This window comes from Tauraco erythrolophus, chromosome 5 (assembly GCF_009769465.1).
Source record: "Tauraco erythrolophus isolate bTauEry1 chromosome 5, bTauEry1.pri, whole genome shotgun sequence".
Classification (NCBI taxonomy): Eukaryota; Metazoa; Chordata; class Aves; order Musophagiformes; family Musophagidae; genus Tauraco; species Tauraco erythrolophus.
The window spans coordinates 61465695-61485594 of record NC_141469.1 but is presented as its reverse complement, the minus strand read 5'-3'; the positions used below and the strand labels follow the sequence as shown (position 1 = coordinate 61485594).

Genomic DNA, 19900 nt, shown 5'->3' with positions numbered 1-19900 from the left:
TGAATTAGCCCTGAAGAGAAGGATTTGGGGGTGTTTATAGACGAGAAGCTCAACATGAGCCAGCAGTGCGCTCATGCGGCCCAGAAGGCCAGCCGCATCCTGGGATGTACCAAGAGAAGCGTGGTCAGCAGGTCAAGAGAGGTGATTCTCCCCCTCTACTCTGCTCTTGTGAGACCCCACCTCGAATACCGCGTCCAGTTCTGGTGTCCCCACCATAAGAGAGACATAGATTTGTTGGAGCCTGTTCAGAGGAGGGCCTCAAGGATGATCCAGGGGCTGGAGCACCTCTGCTACGAGGACAGGTTGCGGGAGCTGGGATTGTTCAGCCTTGAAAAGAGAAGACTTTGAGGGGACCTAATAGCTGCCTTCCAATACCTGAAGGGAACTTACAGGAAGGCTGGGGAGAGACTTTTTACAAGAGTGTCCACTGATAGGACAAGGGGAAATGGGTTTAAGTTGAAGGAGAACAGATTTAGATTAGATCTTAGGAAGAAATTCTTCAGTACGAGGGTGGTAAGACTTTGGAATAAATTGCCCAGAGAAGTTGTGGATGCCCCATCCCTGGAGGTGTTCAAGGCCAGGTTGGACGGTGCCTTGAGTAGCCTGGTCTAGTTGAGAGGCGTCCCTGCCCATGACAGGGAGGTTGGATTAGATGATCTCTGAGGTCCCTTCCAGACTATGCCATTCTATGATTCTATGATATGATCTCACTACATAAGCTAAGCTTTGCTAGCACCAATTTGAAGCAAAATTTCAACCAACTTGGAGGAGTAAGGCGAAAGACTGCCTCATCCTGTGAATGGTGTGGGATCACTGAGCCACCTGGTAAAGAAAAAGAATTCCAATTATATGCCCAGCTACTAAATGAGGTTTCTAGACAAGATGATTTACATGCTGAGTATGTGTATCAGTGGAAACGAATAGGAACATCCTACAGGAAACAAGGTAGTGAATGGCAAAGCACAGTAGCAGCGAAAGCAAGACACAGACATCAAGTGAAAAAAACAAGCCTTCACCTAAAATGTTACTTTTTTTATATAAATGCAAAAAATCCACCAGAGCTACCGGCTTCTGTCTAAAAACGAACGCCTTAAAAATATAGCAGGGGGCAAGCAATTAATCCACAAAAAAGGCTCCAACAGCCCTTTTTTTTTTTTCTAAAAAGTTATGAAGGAACTAGGGCAAGAACATAGACTGCTGCTACCTACTAACGGTGAGCGCACCGAACAGCAACGCCCAGAAGCCTCCGCCGGGGATCGCGCCCGGGGACACCCGCGCCGCGGCCCTGAGGGCGCCCCGGGGCGCTCCCCGCAGCCCGGCCGGAGGCTGAGGGGCCGCGGCGGCGCCCGCTCGCGGAGGCGAAACAAACCACCGAGTGCTGAACGGGACGCAACCGGGCGCGCACAGCTTCGTCATTTTTTCCTTCTACGCGCCACACCGACGCAGTCACGCTGTACGGGCTCTTTTATGGCAGTCAGTCGCCTTTGGGACGCGACAGCCAAAGGGCGCTTCAGAGTCTGAGAGGGCGGGGGCCTCGGAAGGCACCGCGGCGCAGAACTAACGGCTGTCCCGCAGGGCATGGGGCAGGGGGGGGTGCTGCCGAGGAGCCGCCGGGAAGCGGGGAGGCTGTGAGCGACGAGCCCCACCACGACGCCCCTACCAGGAACACCACCTCGGCACAGTCCGCGGGCGGGCGGGGCGGGAAGCGGCCGTGCCCGCCGCGAGCGCAGGCGCGGTGCGGGAGGGGCGGGGCCTCGCCGAGAGCCCGCCCACTGGGACGGGGCCACGCCCCTCTCGCGGGCCGCGCGCGCGCCGCTCGCTCCGCGGCCCCAGCGAAGGCGCCACCGCCCGCTTCCTGCCGCGTCCCAGCGCCGCCGGGCCCGCTAGAGCCGCCCCCCGCCTCGGAGCAGCGGCTGGAGCCCGGGAGCGTGCGCGGCGCGCCGGCTGGGCCGAGCGGAGCGGAGCGGGAAGATGAACACGGTGCTGTCCCGCGCCAACTCGCTTTTCGCCTTCTCTTTGAGCGTGATGGCGGCGCTCACCTTCGGCTGCTTCATCACCACCGCCTTCAAGGAGCGCAGCGTGCCCGTCACCATCGCCGTCTCCCGGGTCACGCTGTGAGTTCAGGCGGGAGAGGGAAGGGAGTGGCGGGGGAGGGCCGGGCCGGGCGGCGCCAGCATCCCGCCGGGGAGGGGAAGGGTTTGTCTGGGAGCCGCGGTTCTTCCCGAGCTGCCCGCCGAGGCGCCGCTGCGGGGCGGCGGACGAGCCCCCGCTTGCGGGGCGGTGCAGACGCGGGCGGAGGGCCTCGCCGGGGCCGCCGGGGTCTCCGCTTCCTGCCTGCTCCCTCGCTCCCGCCCCCGCCAATGAGGGAGCCCCACGGCGGCGCTCCGCCGCCTCACGCCCCGGCCGGGCGGGAGCGGGGGCGGCGCCGGCGCCGCCCGCGTCGGGCGTTCCGCTGCGGGTCGGCGCTGAGCTGCTGAAGGTGCCGGTGCTTTTGGCAGTTTTGGGGGGGAGGTGGGTGGGTGCGAGGACCTAATGAACATACGGTTCATTTCCCTAGCGTGGTTGGTTTTGTTTTTTTTTTTTAGGTTGGTACTTCCCTTAGCTTTTTTCCACTGGTGACATATTTTCCCTTTATTTGTTGCGAGCTCTGTGACAGTAGGTCGTCTGGGATGGCTTATGTGCCTGTGAGCTGCGCCAGGTGTGGAAAACGTAGTGCCACATGAAAAGCACGTTGCCCACATGACACAATGCGCTGATGCAAATTTGTGCCAGGGGAACCTTTTTGTACGTTTTATTTTCTGCAAAAGGAAGCCTTGCCGCAGGAAAATTTCATCGAGTTAAGTGTGTGTGATGTGGAGGGCTGCAGTTTCACAAACAGCTGAGCGGCTGCTGCTGGCACCGAAAAGTGGTGGTCCTTGCTCCTGCTTCCAGCCAGCGGTCCTTTACCAGAGCTGCACAGGGGAGTGGTGCTCATAGGATATCTTACTGAGCTGCTCTAACTCAACTAATGAGTGAGCGTGGTTTGGTTTTGGCCAAGTTAGTGAGCTAAAAGCAGCTCATGGAGCTTTGGAGCCACCCCAAGGTAAGTGGCAGGAGTGGATGGCCAGCAGAAGGGTTTGAAAGGGAAGATGAAGGCAAATAAAGAATGGGAACTGCATTCACCTTTTGGATTGGTTTAATACCTCAGGAAAACAAACCCTGTATTTAGATCGAGGATTGCAAACAGCATAAAACTGGCATAAAAGCAGATTTTTTTGAGTGGTTCGGTGAATTTGACAAATGTGAGGTAGCATACTATTGCCTCATCTGGATGAAATTTATATTGCCAGTCCCTTCCGTGATGCACAGATGTGATAGTAATGAGAGGCATTACACCTTAGTTGCTTTTCTGGAACTTCTTAGAAGTTCTGCAGACCCCAGGCTTAAGGCCTGTTACTCCACCAGATTGACAGTGATTCAGAAAGGAAGTCAAGTGCTTGATAAGGGTTAATACTTATAAAAGATGTTGCTTTTTTTGCAAAAAGATGAAAATTCACAGCAAGTCTTAAATTGGGGAGTTTTGGTGATGTTTTTCTTGACTACTGTCTCCAAAAGTGGTTTTTTTCTGCCGGTAAACTTTTTTTTTTCTTTGAGATTACTAAATTCAGTTTTAATGAAATTATACTTCAATGGACTAATTTTCAAACTGGAATAAATTTAACTAAGTTAGTAATTCCTAAATTTTTTGTTCCATGAGGAGTTGACATTCGTAGCTGATTTCCAGCCTGCTCATGGTATTCTATTTGTAAAGGGTAACTTTGATAAATTGATATGCTTTGTGAATATATGGATGAAAATGCCGTGTCCCTGTTATTTTCTAGTTTCTTTTTCTAATGTGGTTTAGTGTGACAATGTCAATTTCCTCCAAATGTGGATTTGTAATAAAGTCTTCCAAAAAGATAATGATTTTCCGTAATGCAGAAGAAAAATAAGCATTTCCTTTATACTGCTACTTAAATACATTCCAAGGAGAAATCTTCTAAGTTGTGTGAACTGCAAACATAAACTGTGTTTTATCAGAATGGTTGGAGTGTCTTGTATGAGGCTGAGCACTACAAGGTTTTGGTTTTTTTTTGAAAGCTGAGAAATAGCATTGAAAATGGTTACCAGCAGACAGCTATGCTGCTGGTGTTCCAATCAACTTTATATATTTGGGATGACTAACATATTTTACTAAAATGAAATGTAATGCAGTTTAGGTACAGATTAGATACAGATTTTTTTATTTGTTTTAACAGGAAAAGGCCTATAGGCTATTTGTGTAACTTAGAATACTGTGGTGGCAAGGCCTGTCATTCAAAACTGGAGCTCCATAATTTCTGGAAGGCAGGTTTTATTTTGTAATGTTGATTATGTTTTAGCCAAAAGTATTTAAAAGAAACTACAGAAAGTGGATGGGGAAAATATGTAATAAGAATAATAATTTCTGTAACTTGTGCAAGAGAAATAATGAGAAAGGATAATCTTGTGTTTTGTTTTGTCTTAGAAAAAATGTAGAAGATTTCACTGGACCTAGAGAAAGAAGTGATCTGGGATTCGTCACATTTGACATTACTGCAGATATCCTTAATGGAAAAAATGGTTTGCGAACGTTTCGAAATAAGAACATCTTGACGTCTGTTTTTGTTACCTTTTAATCTTCAGATATTCCGGACTTGAGCAAAACTAGCAATTTGTCTTTAAAATCTAAGTTTCAAGTGGTGAAAAGTAGTATTTTACATAGCTAGGGCAGTAGGATAGAAGTCGGAGTAGCAGTTCTGTCTCTAGTAGATGACATAGGGCGAGTTGTTTTCTCTCCATTTTTTAATGCCCCTTTTTAAAATCAGGCTCTATAGTGAAGTGCACTGTACCTAATAATGGGAAGTACAGTTTAACATCTGGACAGTGTTATTGCTAAATGAAGTTTATATTGGTGGTTTGAGGTGTGAATTAATTATAGGGTTTGTATAACATACTGTTTTGACTGTCATACTGAATCTAGAACCTCCGCTGCACCTTTCAAGCATGTTTTGTTGTGAGGCTCTCAAAGCTCTGGCCATGTCATAGTTGCATGCAAATACCTGTCTTCCTTTAAAAATAAAAAGATGTTCTAATCCTTTACTTGTTTAGATGTTAAATTGTCAAATGTTTAACATTGAATAGTACGAAATTCATGGGGAAGCATACAAGGTACTAAAAAAATTATCACATTACTTTTTAACCTCTTTCTCGTTGCTGTTACCTTTTTGCAACTTTTCTTTTGTGTTTCTCTGCTTCCCTGTTAGTCTGGTTTTTATTGGGGAAAAAAGGATGTTTGCGGGTGGTTTTGTTTGGTTTTGTTTTGGGTGAGTTTTTTTGACAATAGAAGGGAATCATTCGTAGGATTTAGAGTATTGATAGGAAAAAAAATCAATGTTTTTCTGCAGAAGTTGGTACCCAATATGAGGCAGCGTGCTTTACCTCAGATGAGTACACTAAGTCTTGCTTTGCAGCTGGGCTGAGATTCCTGGGATTTTTCCCTGTCTGTTGTCTTTTGTCACCATGTTAGGCAAGACATCAATTACCTCTGTTTTGGTTCCCCTGTTTGGAGAATACTACATTGTGTGAGCAAGCACAACAAAATGCAAATCTTGAATGAATGTGAATGCTGGATAAACAGTTTAATCAGATCTTGGCAGGTATGTGTGGCCCAGGAATAAGGGATTTTTTTTTTATCATCTGGGAGCAGGAGAGGTGAACTCCTAAGTCTGTAAGTTTTACCTCTGAAATGCTTGTACATCTTAAAGCCAGAGACTAAAATTGTAAAATAGATTAATTGAATCGTGTGCCGTGTATATAGGGGGAGGCAGAGCAAGGCAGGACAGGACCTTTAAAAGAAATGTTCTTGTATAATAATTAGCTTGCAGTATATGGACACAAAGATTCCATGTTAATGACTTTTAATAGTAGCAGTAGTTTTAAATTTTTGTTGCAGAAACTCTGACTTAATCTTTCATGTCTGACATAAATAAACCTTGCGGTGTGTAGACTTGTAAAATACAACTTTCCAGTTGGGTTTTTTTGGACAACGTTTCTAAAAAGATACTGGTACATGGGCCCTCTCAACTAACAGAAACAAGTCGTTAGGCCTAGGAAGAATTAACTAAAACGGCAGTTAGAAAAAGAAGCTAGGGAAAGGAAAGGGGAGGAGACAGTTTTCACAAACTCTTTTTAGCTTGCTTAGAAATCCTACAAAGGAGATCTTCAGAATCTTGTTTGTTGTTTTGAGTTAGATGATGAAAAATGCTCAAGTAAAATAGCTCCAGCTATTCTCACAGCAACAGCAGTTAGTTAATTCTTTCCTGACTTGCCTTTTGAGTTAGCGGCTTAAAAATGTGATTCAGTCTTGGAATGAGTGGAACGAAATAGAATGGACTTTGAGGCTGTTTGGGGAATGTATTTAACTTATTCTTTGAGACAGTCACAAATACAGTAAAGAAGACTGGGAAATAAAATGTTACAGCTAATCTTTGTTGTGAGTTAAAAGGTCTTTTCCTTAGCAGTCACACACAGACCATTTTATTGCTAAATAAAGAGACAACTATTTAGAATATCAGCTTTTTTATACTGACAGTCTCAAATGGCAGTCATCAGTTCTTTACTGTTGATCAAAAAGCTGAGAAGTGTTGTTCCAGTCTAATAAGCTGACTTTCTTTGTAGTAGGTAGGTAATTAAATTTGCTAATTCCTAATGTCCCTTGCAATATGAAATACTTCCCATCTGCTCTCTAATGTGGGTATTACAGGCTCTTTGAACTCTCTATGCTCCACTAATTTCGTATTTATATCGTTTAATGCTATTGTATCTCAATCTACAGTTGGATACCAGGGTTCTTTGATAGAATAAATAATTGCTTTGAAGATATTTACTGAAGAATTATGTCTTGCCTTTTATGTTTAAGGTTTTGCAATAGATTGTCTAGCAGTGGATTATGGTTACTAGCTTGAAGTGTCAAATCTAGAACTCTTAATTGGAGGAAATAGCTGTTAGATTTCATAACTAGTAAAAAAAAAAAAAAAAATCCAAACCACAACCCAAAACCCGGTCCCTTTAATAAGGTTAAGATATATGTTAGAACTCCTAAAAGTGCTCTGGTGAATAAATAAGATTAGATATGTTGAAAGGTAAGAGCTCACTGTAATGATCATAGTCTATTTAGATCTAGTAACAATAAAACAAGGTTATGTAAGTACAATATGGTATTTTTCTTAACTTGCATACATCTGCAGAGTATATTTGACTGGAATGTTAAACAATTGTTTCTATATTTGTCTGCAGAATATTCAACGAAAAACAATGTAAGTATCAAAAAGAAAGTTGAAGCAATTACCCGTTTTGTACAGCAGCTATTTTTAACAGTCTGAAGTTCTGCTGGGAAGAGTTAAGGCACCAGCATTTCCTACTAGCTTGGGCTGTTTTTACTGGCCTTCGTGGACTGTAGTGGACTGTAAATGAGCCTTTTCACTATTTTGTTCTGTTCATTTTACTTTTCCCTAACATTCTCCAGTTGACTGCTGTTAGAAACAAGAAGTAGTGGCCTTTGGTCTGGCCAGGTGTAGTGGGTCATTTGTTAATAAGTCACAGAAGTGTTTGCCTGTACCAGTTACTGTAGCCCCATAATGCATTTATGTTATCATGTCATACTTCTCAAAATAATTGGCCTTGCTGCATCTTTTAAATTGGTTGCTACTGATATTTCACTTTGCATAGCTGAAGGCTTTTTTCACTGATGTGGTAGGAGCTGTGCGAAGCAGCCTATGGAAATAATTTATTTCAGTGAAACACCATGCTGACATGGTAGTTTAAGCTACTGTGGTCACATTACAAGAAAGTAGTGAAGGTGTGGGGTTTTTCTTAACTTGCTGTACACAACTATCTCCCTACTTTTTTTTTTTTAAGTACATTAGTTATTTTATACATTCTGGTGGATGTTGTGTTTGTACTAAAATAGTTTTTATAGACCCTTTATAAGGGTCTGGGACTTCATTGCTTTGTTTAATCTTTTAGTTGTTTGTTTTTTTTTTTTACACAATAAAAATATGTAGCAAATAACTAGTTCTCACTAGTAATAGATACAACTAGAACTCACTATTTCTCACTAAATACTGAGAAATACTTTTTCTGCATTGGTCTATAAGCTACTAAACAAGACTGTTGAGCACCTAACTACTTAAAAGAACAGTATACAGTTTCAAATATTAAAGAATTTGGGATCCATCTTCTAAATTACTCATACAATTCTTGGGGTTACACTTGCAGTTCAAATAGAGATTTTTTTTTTTTTCCATTAAAGTTGGAAAAATGTTAAATACCTAGGCAGTGTCATGATAGCTCAATTTAAGTCCTTTATGTGAAAGGAAAAATAAATACTGCTTTAAAAGCAACTTACCTTTGCAATTCAAAAGGAAAACCCATCATACTTTGTAAGTCTTTGAAAGCTTATGTCTTTTAAAAATGTCTTTCTCATGTTTTATTGAGCTGTTCCTTGTGGTTCCCGTTTATTCTGTGCCACAATTCAGTGTGTAGTAGTACTGATTTACCCCCCTGTAAAGCATTATTTTGTTAAAGTACTTACGGATTGCAAGCATGTACTTCAAGGTTTTTAGATGAATAATGCTATAAATTTGCAGTCACTGAATCTAATCTTGTAAGGTACCTTACTGACTTAATTATAATTGTATTTTTAGGCTCTAAACCAGGTGGTCCTTTGGGACAAGATCATCTTGAGAGGAGATAACCCAAGGCTGGTCTTAAAAGACATGAAGTCAAAGTACTTTTTCTTTGATGATGGAAATGGTCTCAAGTAAGTAAATTATTTTCTTGTTCTTATTATTCATAGTGTCTTGATTTACTTGCATACTTTGCATTTTATGAGTGTTTTTATTGCTGTGGCAAGGTACCTATTCTATCTGGTACTCTGTCAGTCTATTGCACCTTTGTAGTTCAATTGTTAGAAGATGACCTTGGGATACAAGACATCCTGTTTCTTCTGTAGACTAGAAGGTGCACTGCTAACATGAGCAATAAGCTTCTGGGTTTCTGCTTCTGCTTGTCTGTGAAGAATTGGTTCTGTGATGCACTCAACTCCTAAGGAGTTAAGTAACAGGAAAAAAAAAAAAAGAAAAAATTCTTATCTGGAAAATAGGTAATACTTTTTGTGAAGTAACTACATAAAATAAAAAAGCCCATTGTTTCTGAATCAGGAAAACAATTTGTATCCTAAATGATTTAATACTCATATTTATTAATTAAATTAGTTAACTTGAGTATTTATGCTGATAGTCTTTGTTGCTTTTGCAGGGGAAACAGGAACGTCACGTTGACTCTCTCCTGGAATGTTGTACCAAATGCTGGCATTCTACCTCTTGTTACAGGATCAGGACATGTGTCTGTACCTTTCCCAGATACCTATGAAATGACAAAAAGTTATTAAATTATGATACTGAATCCTAAGCAAGATATTTTTATACTTGTATATTGTGAACAAATTTTATTGCAGTTTCTTCTCACATCCCATGCAACCCTTCAGTGGAAGGTACTTAATTTCCTCAGGTCTAACAGCATAGGAAAAGGAAATGAAAGTTCAGGGTGGGTTTTTTTTTTTTAGTAAAGCATTGAAGCTGAAACTTAAGGGAAAGGTAAATTGCAGAGTAATGTTTTTTTTGGGAAAAACTGAGGAATTTTATTTTTTTTCATTCTCCTGGCCATCTGGGCATAGATCTCTCTTTCTTTTAAATAAACATTTTTAAACCAGAAGATGGTCTTGCTGTGTTTTTTTGAGGTACTGAGATAGTTATTTAACCTGTGTGGAACTCAGCTACGCTGTCTGGAGTCAGTTGCTGTGCGTGCCTGAAGTGAAGGAAATGGCTGTTGTGTTCTACAGCATTTTGCGAAACGCGTGCTTAGCGTGTTACAGCAAGGTAAGCGTGGCCCTGTCTGGGGCTGCCAACAGCTCCTTTGAAAACTGGTGGTTGGTTATCTGTCAGTCAGCCTGTAGCTCTTGGTTTGGGTGCCACCGATGTAGCCCACGTACAATTCTGTATTATAAAACATTTTAATAACTGCTTATAGTGCAGCTAACTGGAAGAATAAAAATCAATCTTTTCAGTAATATTAACCAAAAGTCAGCAGAAAAGCTAAAGCTTTAGTTAGACTGTCTACAAAGCAACTGCTTGTTGTGTTGTTTTTTTTTTTTTTTATTATTTGGATCTGCTCAGCAGGAAGAATGAACAGACTTGTTCCAGAGGGGGCTGGGACAACTAGTATTAGAGGGGCCCTTCCGTAGCAAGTAAAGGGACAGACGTTCTCCAAAACAGTCTGGGAAAACACTTAAGAAATAGAAGCTCTCCCATGGGAGCGTGTAGACGTTTAGACAGATTTACCAGCTTGGATATGGATATGAGTCTACCTGCAAGTCTTGCTGATTTGCATCATCCAAGAAAGGTAGCAAGCAGTGTGCAGCACTTCCAGTCAGCACCTCTGCTGGAGAAGCGACCTCTCTGCGGCTGCAAGTCCTGCCCTTCGTGTCCTTCATTTGGCTACCACCGCAAATACTGGTCATATCTGGGAGGACAGGAAGCAGAAACAGTATCTGTATTGCCTTTTGGCAACAATGATGGTTTATACTGATGGACCAGCGTGTCTTGCTCATGGGTCTAGAAAGAGGAGCACTTGCCGCTCTTGCCTTCCTGATGTAGTTCTTGATGTACGGGTATATGTTGAAACAAAGTACGGTAGAAGTGTCAAATGTTCTGGATGTGCTGGAGACTTTCAAAAAGAGCAAATAGGTTCAAATCAGAACTGAGTTTTTTAATAACTGCAAATCAGAAAAAATAATAATAGGAAAAATGATGAAAATTGCAGTGTTACCTTTCAAAAGAAGAGATGGAACAGATTGGAGCAGTCTCCCTCTGTTGCAAGTTCACCTAAAAGCTGGTGGATTTTGAGGAAGCCAACTTGCTTTTAAAATGGTCTCTTTAATATTTGTGAGTTATCTCCAAGTGAGTAGTACATTCTCCATGTTTGTGTGTCAATCAAAGAGGTGTTGAAAAAATTTCCAAGCAGCACTTTGTCATTACCAAAAAAATTGTGTTTCAGTGTGAAAACTATAAAATTATTTTCACATGAGTATTTTGGGACAGTTTATCATTTGTATCCAGCATATTTACATGAATTTCAAGTTCTTTGAACTTATGCTGTTTTCCACAAATTAGCATAATCAGCACACTGAAATACACCCTATTTTTTCTGTGGCTTGATATCAAATGTATATGTTGCTCTAAAAACTTAACTGTTACAGAGAACTTAATACTGTTATGCAGAAGGGAAACAAATTTTCTTTAGAGATAATTGGGCAAAGTTGTGGAGTTGTTTTGTTAATTGCCAAGGAAGTGGTTGGTTTATTCATAAATTATATTCCCAAAATGTTTACTGAAACTTCTTTCTAGTGGCTTGGCATTCAAATGCTTCCCTGTTTTCCTTTGGCAGTACTCTTCCAATGAAAATAAAGACTGCCTATGAAAGAGATGTTTTAACTACAAAGATAACGATCTGCTGTCAAAAAAAAAAAGAGAGAAATCTACCACCTTTCCTCAAAAATGGTATATTCCCCTCAGCAGATAGTAGGAGAATTTTAAGACACTAAAATTGTAGCTTCAAACATGATGCTTGAAGCTTTTCTATCCTTTTCCAGTGAAGAGAAATTCTGATGTTTGAGGTAAGCGCTTTAGGGGGATGAAGAAGAAACCATCAGTGAGTTTATGTTCAAGTTCTTAGAACATGATTTTATCCTGAGGGAAAGGCCAGCACAGATGAGCACTTGGGGGATATGGTAATAGTTTACTCTTCGCTTCTCAGGCACCGAGTGGGACGGGATGCTCTGTTCTTGCTTCAGGGAGCAAGAAGGCAAATTCCTCAGCTGGTCTCTTTAAAGTATTTCAAAAAGTAAAATGACTACTGTACTGTGTAGTGAAAATTCTCAAACTGATTATAAAAAGAACAGTCTTTTATGGAAGCAAATGGCTTTTACTTCTTCTTGTCTCTTCTGATACATCTTATAAAAAGAAGTAGCGTTATTGCTGGCAGCTGATTGTTCTCTTAGCTGTGTTACTAACTAATGATGTTTTATGTAGTGTTATGTACAAAAGTTGTACTCCCTAGCAACTGATTTACTTGATGAGAAAAGACCTGAAACCCTTTTGTAGGAAATTTGAACTGAAAACACTTCTGATGCATTTCAGATAGCAATTTATTGAGGTTCTGGAGATAAGTTCTTGTCCAAGGACTGAAAAATGAAAACTCTTAAAGTGCCCTGGGTTTCCATTTACAGTTGAAAGCATGCAGCATGACATTGAAAGCCCTGTGCAAGAAAGGAAAATAACTTTAAAATCTGTATTTAAAGCTCTGCTCCCATGTACATGCAGTCGATTTATGGATTGGCACTATAGATACTGAAAATAGACAATGAGAAAATAAATTACTTCTATCATTGTTGATTCTTTTAATAAGTTTCTTCTCAACAACGAAATAAAAGCTAGCTATTATATTGCTTAACAGCCAGGTTCAAGTAGAGTTCATGCATTATTTTTGGATTACAAATATTGAAAACTTTATGCTTCTGAAAGTTATTTCAAGAGACATTTTTGCAGGAACAATTCTATAAAATAAAAGCTGTGTAGAATGAAAATTCAGATATTGAAGGAGCATTCTTACTCCAAAATTGTGTCAGAAAATACACAGAAAATAACTATTTGTAAGTCTGATATTTAAGGATTGTTCTGGTTTGTGTGGATTCCGTATTTTGGAAGAAAATTGAGATTTTCTCCATTAAAAATAGTTTGAAACTGGTTTTAAAACATTTAAAACTGTTCATGCAAACAAGCAAACAGGCATATACTTTTGAGCATAAAGAATCTCATTCTAAGCAGACATGTAAATTCTCCTATTACAGTAGTCACACCAGGCATGTTTTTATTAAGCAAAAAAAATAAATCTAAAACTTAGCTTGAACAATCCAAACTGGTGCTGAATCTTTTTTTCTGGCACCCTTCACCACTTCCCTGGGACCATTTTTGTGTATCTGCACTTTCTTGAAGAGATGAGGCACAGGTAAAGATAAAGTAGGCATTCCGTTGTTAAAGTTTCTTTTTCCCTTAATATTGTAGCACAGTGGTAATTCCTTTTATGCAAGTTGTTATTTAGTTTGTCCACTAATAATTGTTCTTATTTAGCAATTCTTAATTCGCTTTTATTCTACATGGAAAGAGAGTCAGAATTTTCTCTCTCTTTTGTTTACTCCAAGCCCCAACAGAGGGGCATTTATGATTTCTTTTTCCAAACATTAATGGTCTATTAATGAAATTCTATGTCCTCTGTGCATAAGCTATTAAGAAAACAAAACAAACAAAAAACCCTCTCTGAGTCAACGTGGTCATGTTATCCAGATTTGCAAGCTATTGATTAAAAATAAAAATAACGGAGCCAAATATATCATTAAAGAGAATATTTCAAAACTCGGATATGATCAAAAGGAGATATCTGACCTCCTGACCCCTCTACCTCCCCCAGCTCAGTGCTAATGACACACACCGAAGTCACCTGGAACCACCCTCTGCTCTCCAGCTGTATCCCCTTGTGCTCGTTGGCAGTGCTCCGGGCCATAAATTCTGAAGAAATAGCTGGCCTTTCTTTAAAATCATAAAACTGGCGGAAATGTTCTAGAGACAATCTACGTATTTCCAGCACTGGAGGACCATGGCAGTGAGTAAGCATGTTTGTAATTTCAAGACACGTATATATATAGTATAGTTACTTTGTGAACAGCAATTGTCCTGTGTTTTGCAGCTGTAATCCAATGACTTCCAGGTGCTTTACAAGAAAAATCCCTATTAATTTCCAGAAAGAGGCTGGCATTCTTAAGCCATAGTGGAAGTGCTTTTGCAAGTGATGGTCATGATGGTCTCAAAAATGCTGTCTGGTGGTAGCTGGAGTCGTGTGGGGTGGTGTGCAACTCACCTACCCCCTGAGATCCTGCTGCCCGGTGGTTGGCAGGCAAGAGGGGTGACTGACTGGGGACTCCTTTTGCAGAACCAGGCTTTGGACTTCATGTGTGGGATTTTGCTTCTGTGGTGCAACAGGGACAACAGGTACAGTGCTATTAATTCAGTCCCCCTCCTTGCCTGGTGTTTCTTTTTGCTTTAGCAAGGTTGTGTTGGTTTGCTTGTTTGTTTGTTTGTTTTCCCAAGTGACTGCTATGGTCCTGGGTGTTCATGCGGAGGTGAATGAGTTGGTTTTGGTACACAGGAGAGGTTTCAGAGTGCGGTGATAGGAGCTATTATAAAAAAAAAGGGTTTGGATTTGGCTATTGAAGATCGGCTCAGAAATTAATGTTTAAATGCAAAAAAATTTCCTTTTAAGAATGACTTGTATTAGATGTAGTTATGAGTGGCTGATAAAGCAGGCAGGCTGAAGAGCTCTTTTCTGTGTAAGAGTAATTGAAGGTTAAGATAAAATTAGTTTAACTGTGATTAGGAAGTAACAGTGATGAGACTGTGTCTCATGGTGTCTATGGCTGCTTAAGTCTTTTTCTTTATTCACACCCCCCCCCCCCCCCATTGTACTTTATTTCCAAAAGGTAATTGTCTTCCTGTTTTATTTCTTCCTCTCTCTCCCAATTCTGAAAGATGGAGACAGTCAGAGTTTCTTTTTCTTCTCTGCCCTTCCAGTCCCTGTCTCTTGTTAAATACTACTTGTTCATTGATTTTTTTGCTTTAGGAATTGGTATGATAAGAAACAGGGGCACTGGCACCTGAAATCTAGCTGCATACATGGCAACAGCCAGCACTAGCATCCTTCTTTTCAAGGATTAAGATTTTTAAATTTACAAATATTAAGATTAAAAAATAATTTGTATGATTTCAAGCTTAAGAGCAAAATGGCTTTGAAGAATTAGTCAAAGAAGCATCTCTAGAAACACCGAAGACTGTATCAAGAGATCTTGATTAAAATAAGGCTTTTGACATTGCTTTCTGTGCTGTTAATGAGCGATGAGGAAAAGATCCATAAAGGGGAAAATACTAGAAGATAGGTGTAAAACTATACAGAAGAGTCTACACAGTTAGTAGCTGTAATGTTTTCCATATCAGATGGGAAGACTGTGCTGGGCTTCACGTTTTAGAGATGGGGTTTGTTTATGTTTGTTATTTTTCTTTCTCTTACTTTTCAATGGCTCTCGTGCCATTCGCTACTCCCATTAGTACCATGAGTGATAAAATAAGTAGTACACAGTGAAATTTAGAGATTATGCTCAGCATAGAAAGTTCTAGTTGTTTGGAGATTCAAGCAAAGGTAGTAGATAAATCATGTTAAATTATTCTCCCTATGTATCTGGCTCTAGAAAAGTCAAAGCTGGGTCATTCTGTAAGTGGTTTTGAGACTGTGCTTCCCCTCCTGGAATTCCACATCTTGAAGTGCAGAATAGGAAATCAGTGGCTCTTTTACAAAATATGGCTTATAGGAGTGTACATTTAAGAGATCCTGAGTTCTAGGTCTTGAGAGGCATGTTACTTCACTGTACATGGGGAAAAAAATGTTACATCTACTGAGGGTGGGAGCAGAATCTGTTTTCATGGTATTTGTGTTTGAATATTTAGCCTGAATCTTCCATCTCATCTGTCAAGAAAAACTAAGAATAACATAGAATTTCTAGGAAGATATGGAGCTTCTGCTGGAAATAAGTTTATGCCAATGTCTGTCTGGGATGATTTATACCTGATAGATCTTACCACTGGGAAAGGTGATGGTGTAGATTGGGTTGGCCTATTAGGGAGTGTACCCAAGTTTTGTATTTCTCTTGTGGGTTTTGATGAAGACAGCATTCCCTGCCTGTGTTGCACTGTGCAAGCCATTGATGTGGTCATCAGCAACCCCTTTCCACCCTGGAATGGGGTGCGCAGCAATGGGAGGTGGATTGAATCAGTGACCTCCTCATAGCAGTGATGGGGGAGCAGCTAGGAGCTGAGGTGGGAAAGGTTTTGTGGTTGCAGACTGGCTTTTATGCAATCGTACTGATGTAAGTGAAACTATCCCAGTTGACATGAGTAAATAAGTTGATCCACCAAGTGGTAAATTCATATTCCAGATAACTGTTTCCAAAGTTAAAGTTACAGGCCATAAAAAAAAAAAAAGATGAAAGAGCAGTTCCCAAAATTGAAGTAGGGTCCCAAAATTTTCGTGGCTTAGTTGGCAGATCTTAGGCAATAGATCCATTAAATTCTCAGATATATGTAGTGGATATGACCTTGTAATATGCTTTAGGGACAGAGTGTTATTTACTAAATGCAGTCTTCGGAGCATAGAGCTGGTAGCAATAGCTCTAGACACTGAGAAAAGTTAAAATAAATCTCTATCTGAAGTATTTTTTTATTTGTTTAGGAGTAACTAGGGTAGAACAACAGATGAAGGGATGATTGCCAGGACACTTTTAATATTCTTGGTTTTATTGCCGTCTAGATTTTTTAAATTGTGTACCCATGTAAAAGCAGAATGTAATATCGGATAACAAAAATAAGTTGTTTTATGAAGTACTTGAATATTTACTTCTAATTTCTCACCAACCCATTCAATTAACCCTTATTAGAAATCTAGGTACTAATGTCTTGAACAACTGATTAAATGAAGGACTTAAAGATGACTGGCTATTTTTATAGCCTTTGTGATTCTTGATGGTAAATGTTGATTTAACAAGCAGTAGGATTATGTGACATTTATATTCTTCACAGTTAATGCAAGTTTCCTATATTGTTCTCTGTAGGTATCCCATTGCGTAGATCCATGCAATATAAGAACAGCAGCAATTATATCTGCATAATCTTAAGTACAGGTCTGAAACTGGATTTCAGCTGAACAAATTGATGCTGTAATAGTCCTGGACTAAGTAGGAAGTGTTACAAATACTGCTTTCTAAAGACATTCAAGTGCTTTTTGCCAATAATTATATGTAAAAAGAACTTTCTGCTCTCAAGCTGGAAGTGGTTGGAGAATTTGCCACTGAACATATTGGTTCAGTACAGGCAGAAATTCACATAAATAAGGTCAATAAATATTTTATACTTCTTGTAGTTGTGGATTTTCACCCTTGGGTTTGGGTCTAAGAAATGCATTGCTTATAATTGCTAGAAATTCAAGAAGATGGATGAAATAAAAATTCTGAATAGCTCCAAGTGAAATGGTGCTGCGTCTTGGAAAAAGCAGAGAGGTAGTCTAGGATTCTTTGACGTTCTGACATCTAGAGTTGCCATCTTCCTGTTAAAAGGAGAAGGGAAAAAAGAAAACAAAAAAATTCCTCATATCTAGAAAGTAACTTAAACTGTTGACTCTTCGATAAAGTTTATAATAATTCTTGTTCCGTATTTGGAGAACAGCTCTATTATAGTGTGTAAGGTTAATTTTGTAAGACAGTAAAGTGTCTCATAAGCTTGATTGGAAAGTCAAAAAACAGAAGTCTGTGCTGCTTTAAGAATGTGTTGCACTTAGTTTTAGAATTCAAAATAACATCTTTGACTCAGATATAGGATACATGTTTGTGGGTTTTAATGTTTTTTTGCATCTCCACAGGCTGATTTTTTAATGCATGTTCTTACTATATGAACAAACAACGTTATCTTTTTTTTACTGTTTAATAAACCGTAACGAATAAATAGAAAGACTGGCAAAGCAACTCAACTCCCTACCACTACTCTGGAATAATGTTAAGCTATACTATGTCTGAAGTCTCTAAGGTAAAAGGATTTGCAGATTTAACATTTTTCATTTTCTTAAAACGCATCGGATTTGTCCTTGCAAATATTTAAATCTTCCAATAGGATCTTGATATAAAAAATTAATGGAACTTTTTGTGATGTAAGAGTGGATAGGTGTTGTCTTTGACTTGGTGAATAGTCAGAACTATTACTTTCCCAGCTCCTATTTTTATAAGTTATTGATCAAAAATTTGAAAAGCAGCTGTTGACTTCCTGAAAATGGACAGTAGGCCACTCCTCAAAGGCAGATAATTCCATGTAGGAACCCATCAGTATTCATCAAAGTCAGTGGGTGTCTTCAGATAAGGTGTGTCTGTTTTTTTCCTGTAAACTTGGCATAATTGTAATGTCATGTGTTCATTAGTCATGTCTCTCTTGTTTTAATGCTCTCCCTATCCCATCAGGAGGAAGAATTGTTCAAGTACTACGAAACTTGTGATTTTTTTAATATTAAAGACAACAAATAATGTGGAACTTCCATTTACGTTTTGCATAATAAGCTGTTATCCTTTCAGGGAGACCCAATAACTATGTATGATGTATATGTACATCTACAGTTCAGTGTAATCCTTCAAGAACTGGTCAATACCAGGGAATTTTAGCAATTTGTTTTCATTTCTGCTTGTATGTCTGGGGAACCAGCGTCAAATACTGAGACTTGTCTGTGCAATTCTACTAAGTGCAACACCAATTTAATGCTTTTGCTCTTGAGGAGCTACAGGAGGTGTAAATTACTTGTTTTCCTGGAGCCAACAAGTGATGCTTTTTGCTGGCTCTGACTTTAAATTCTTTTTGTCCTTTTTACTCTTTTTTTTGTTTGTTTTGATTGCTTTCCTTCTGTCAAAGGGAGTTGCAGATAGTTTGCATTCAGAAAACCCATATGCATTTGTCATTAAATCGAGGTAACTCTTTTATGCTCTCTTTTTGTCAGTGTTGTAGCAAACTGTAGCTTTTACATTGCACACCACCAGAACTGCACATTATGATTATAGGGATTCAACAGATGTTCTACCAGATTTTAACACTATTTTATTGTTTTTGTTGACACAGAGGAAAAATGAGAAAATAAAAATGGATGGAGGCAATAGCTTTTATTTTTTTTTCCTCTCCATTTTATTGGTTTCATGGTGATGCTTCTACAGGGCAAGAGAAAATCTTGTCAAATAAAATTTTATTTTGTTTGGAATGAAGAATCAGTTTCTATGACTAAAGGAATTCTGCTATTTGATATCCATATAGGCCTTCAGTAGAGGTTAGTTGTTAATTTTGGAAGTTTTGAGAGGGGATTTTCCCCCTCTAAATTTTGTCAAATAGAGCATTTTATTTGCTACCTCCATATTAAAAAATTCATAAAATGTTTTACAATTTCCCATTTTCCTATGTGTATTTTTTCTTTCTCTCCTATTTTCTGGTTGTGATCCAGCAGGATTATTTTTGTTCTGATATGCTGACCCCTTCATGCACAAAACTAGTTTCTGAATTATGTTTTACCAAGACATTGTGTTACGCAGTTGCTTCATAAAATCACAGGTGCCTAGATGATGTAAAACTGAGTCGTACTTATTTATTCTAATAAATCCGCAAATTTTTGAAAAAGAACTGTGCAACTCGTGAAAAGTGAGAAACTGAAAGCCTTCAGTTAATCAATTTTGGGGCAGTCCCTTTCTGCTGCTTTTTCTAGTGCAATATCCTTTATTTTCTCCCGTGTCTCTGCTGGCTCCTAAGAAGTCTTCTCAAATAAAGACATGTTTTGTAGCCTTCATCACAGATGGGACTTCTGTAAATCAGTATTTTAATGGGCATTTCTGCGATCTTCTTGTTTCAGTTAGTAATTGTATTTTTTGGTAGAATGACTGAAATATTACAGAATAGTGTAGAAATAGCTTTCTAAAAAATGTTCAATCTAAACAAAAGGGGGTGTAAAATACAATAGCACTGGAATTACTTCTGCTAATTTTTGAAAAAAAAACTTGAACAAAAATCATGTTGGGGAAAAACTGGTTTTCTGTGGATTGGATTTGATCACTTCTGCAGGAAAGTTTTGT

At 39.5% G+C, this 19900-nt stretch overlaps 1 protein-coding gene across 1 annotated transcript; it reads left to right on the top strand.

The window, feature by feature from the left end:
• Positions 1 to 1950: 1950 nt before the first annotated feature.
• Positions 1951 to 9847, top strand: SPCS3 (signal peptidase complex subunit 3). Its single transcript, XM_086611581.1, has 5 exons — positions 1951 to 2114; positions 4526 to 4599; positions 7279 to 7355; positions 8745 to 8860; positions 9358 to 9847. Exons 1-5 carry the CDS (start codon positions 1972 to 1974, stop codon positions 9488 to 9490), a joined length of 543 nt encoding a protein of 180 aa, XP_086467707.1. The 5' UTR covers positions 1951 to 1971; the 3' UTR covers positions 9491 to 9847.
• The last annotated feature ends 10053 nt before the right edge of the window (positions 9848 to 19900 follow it).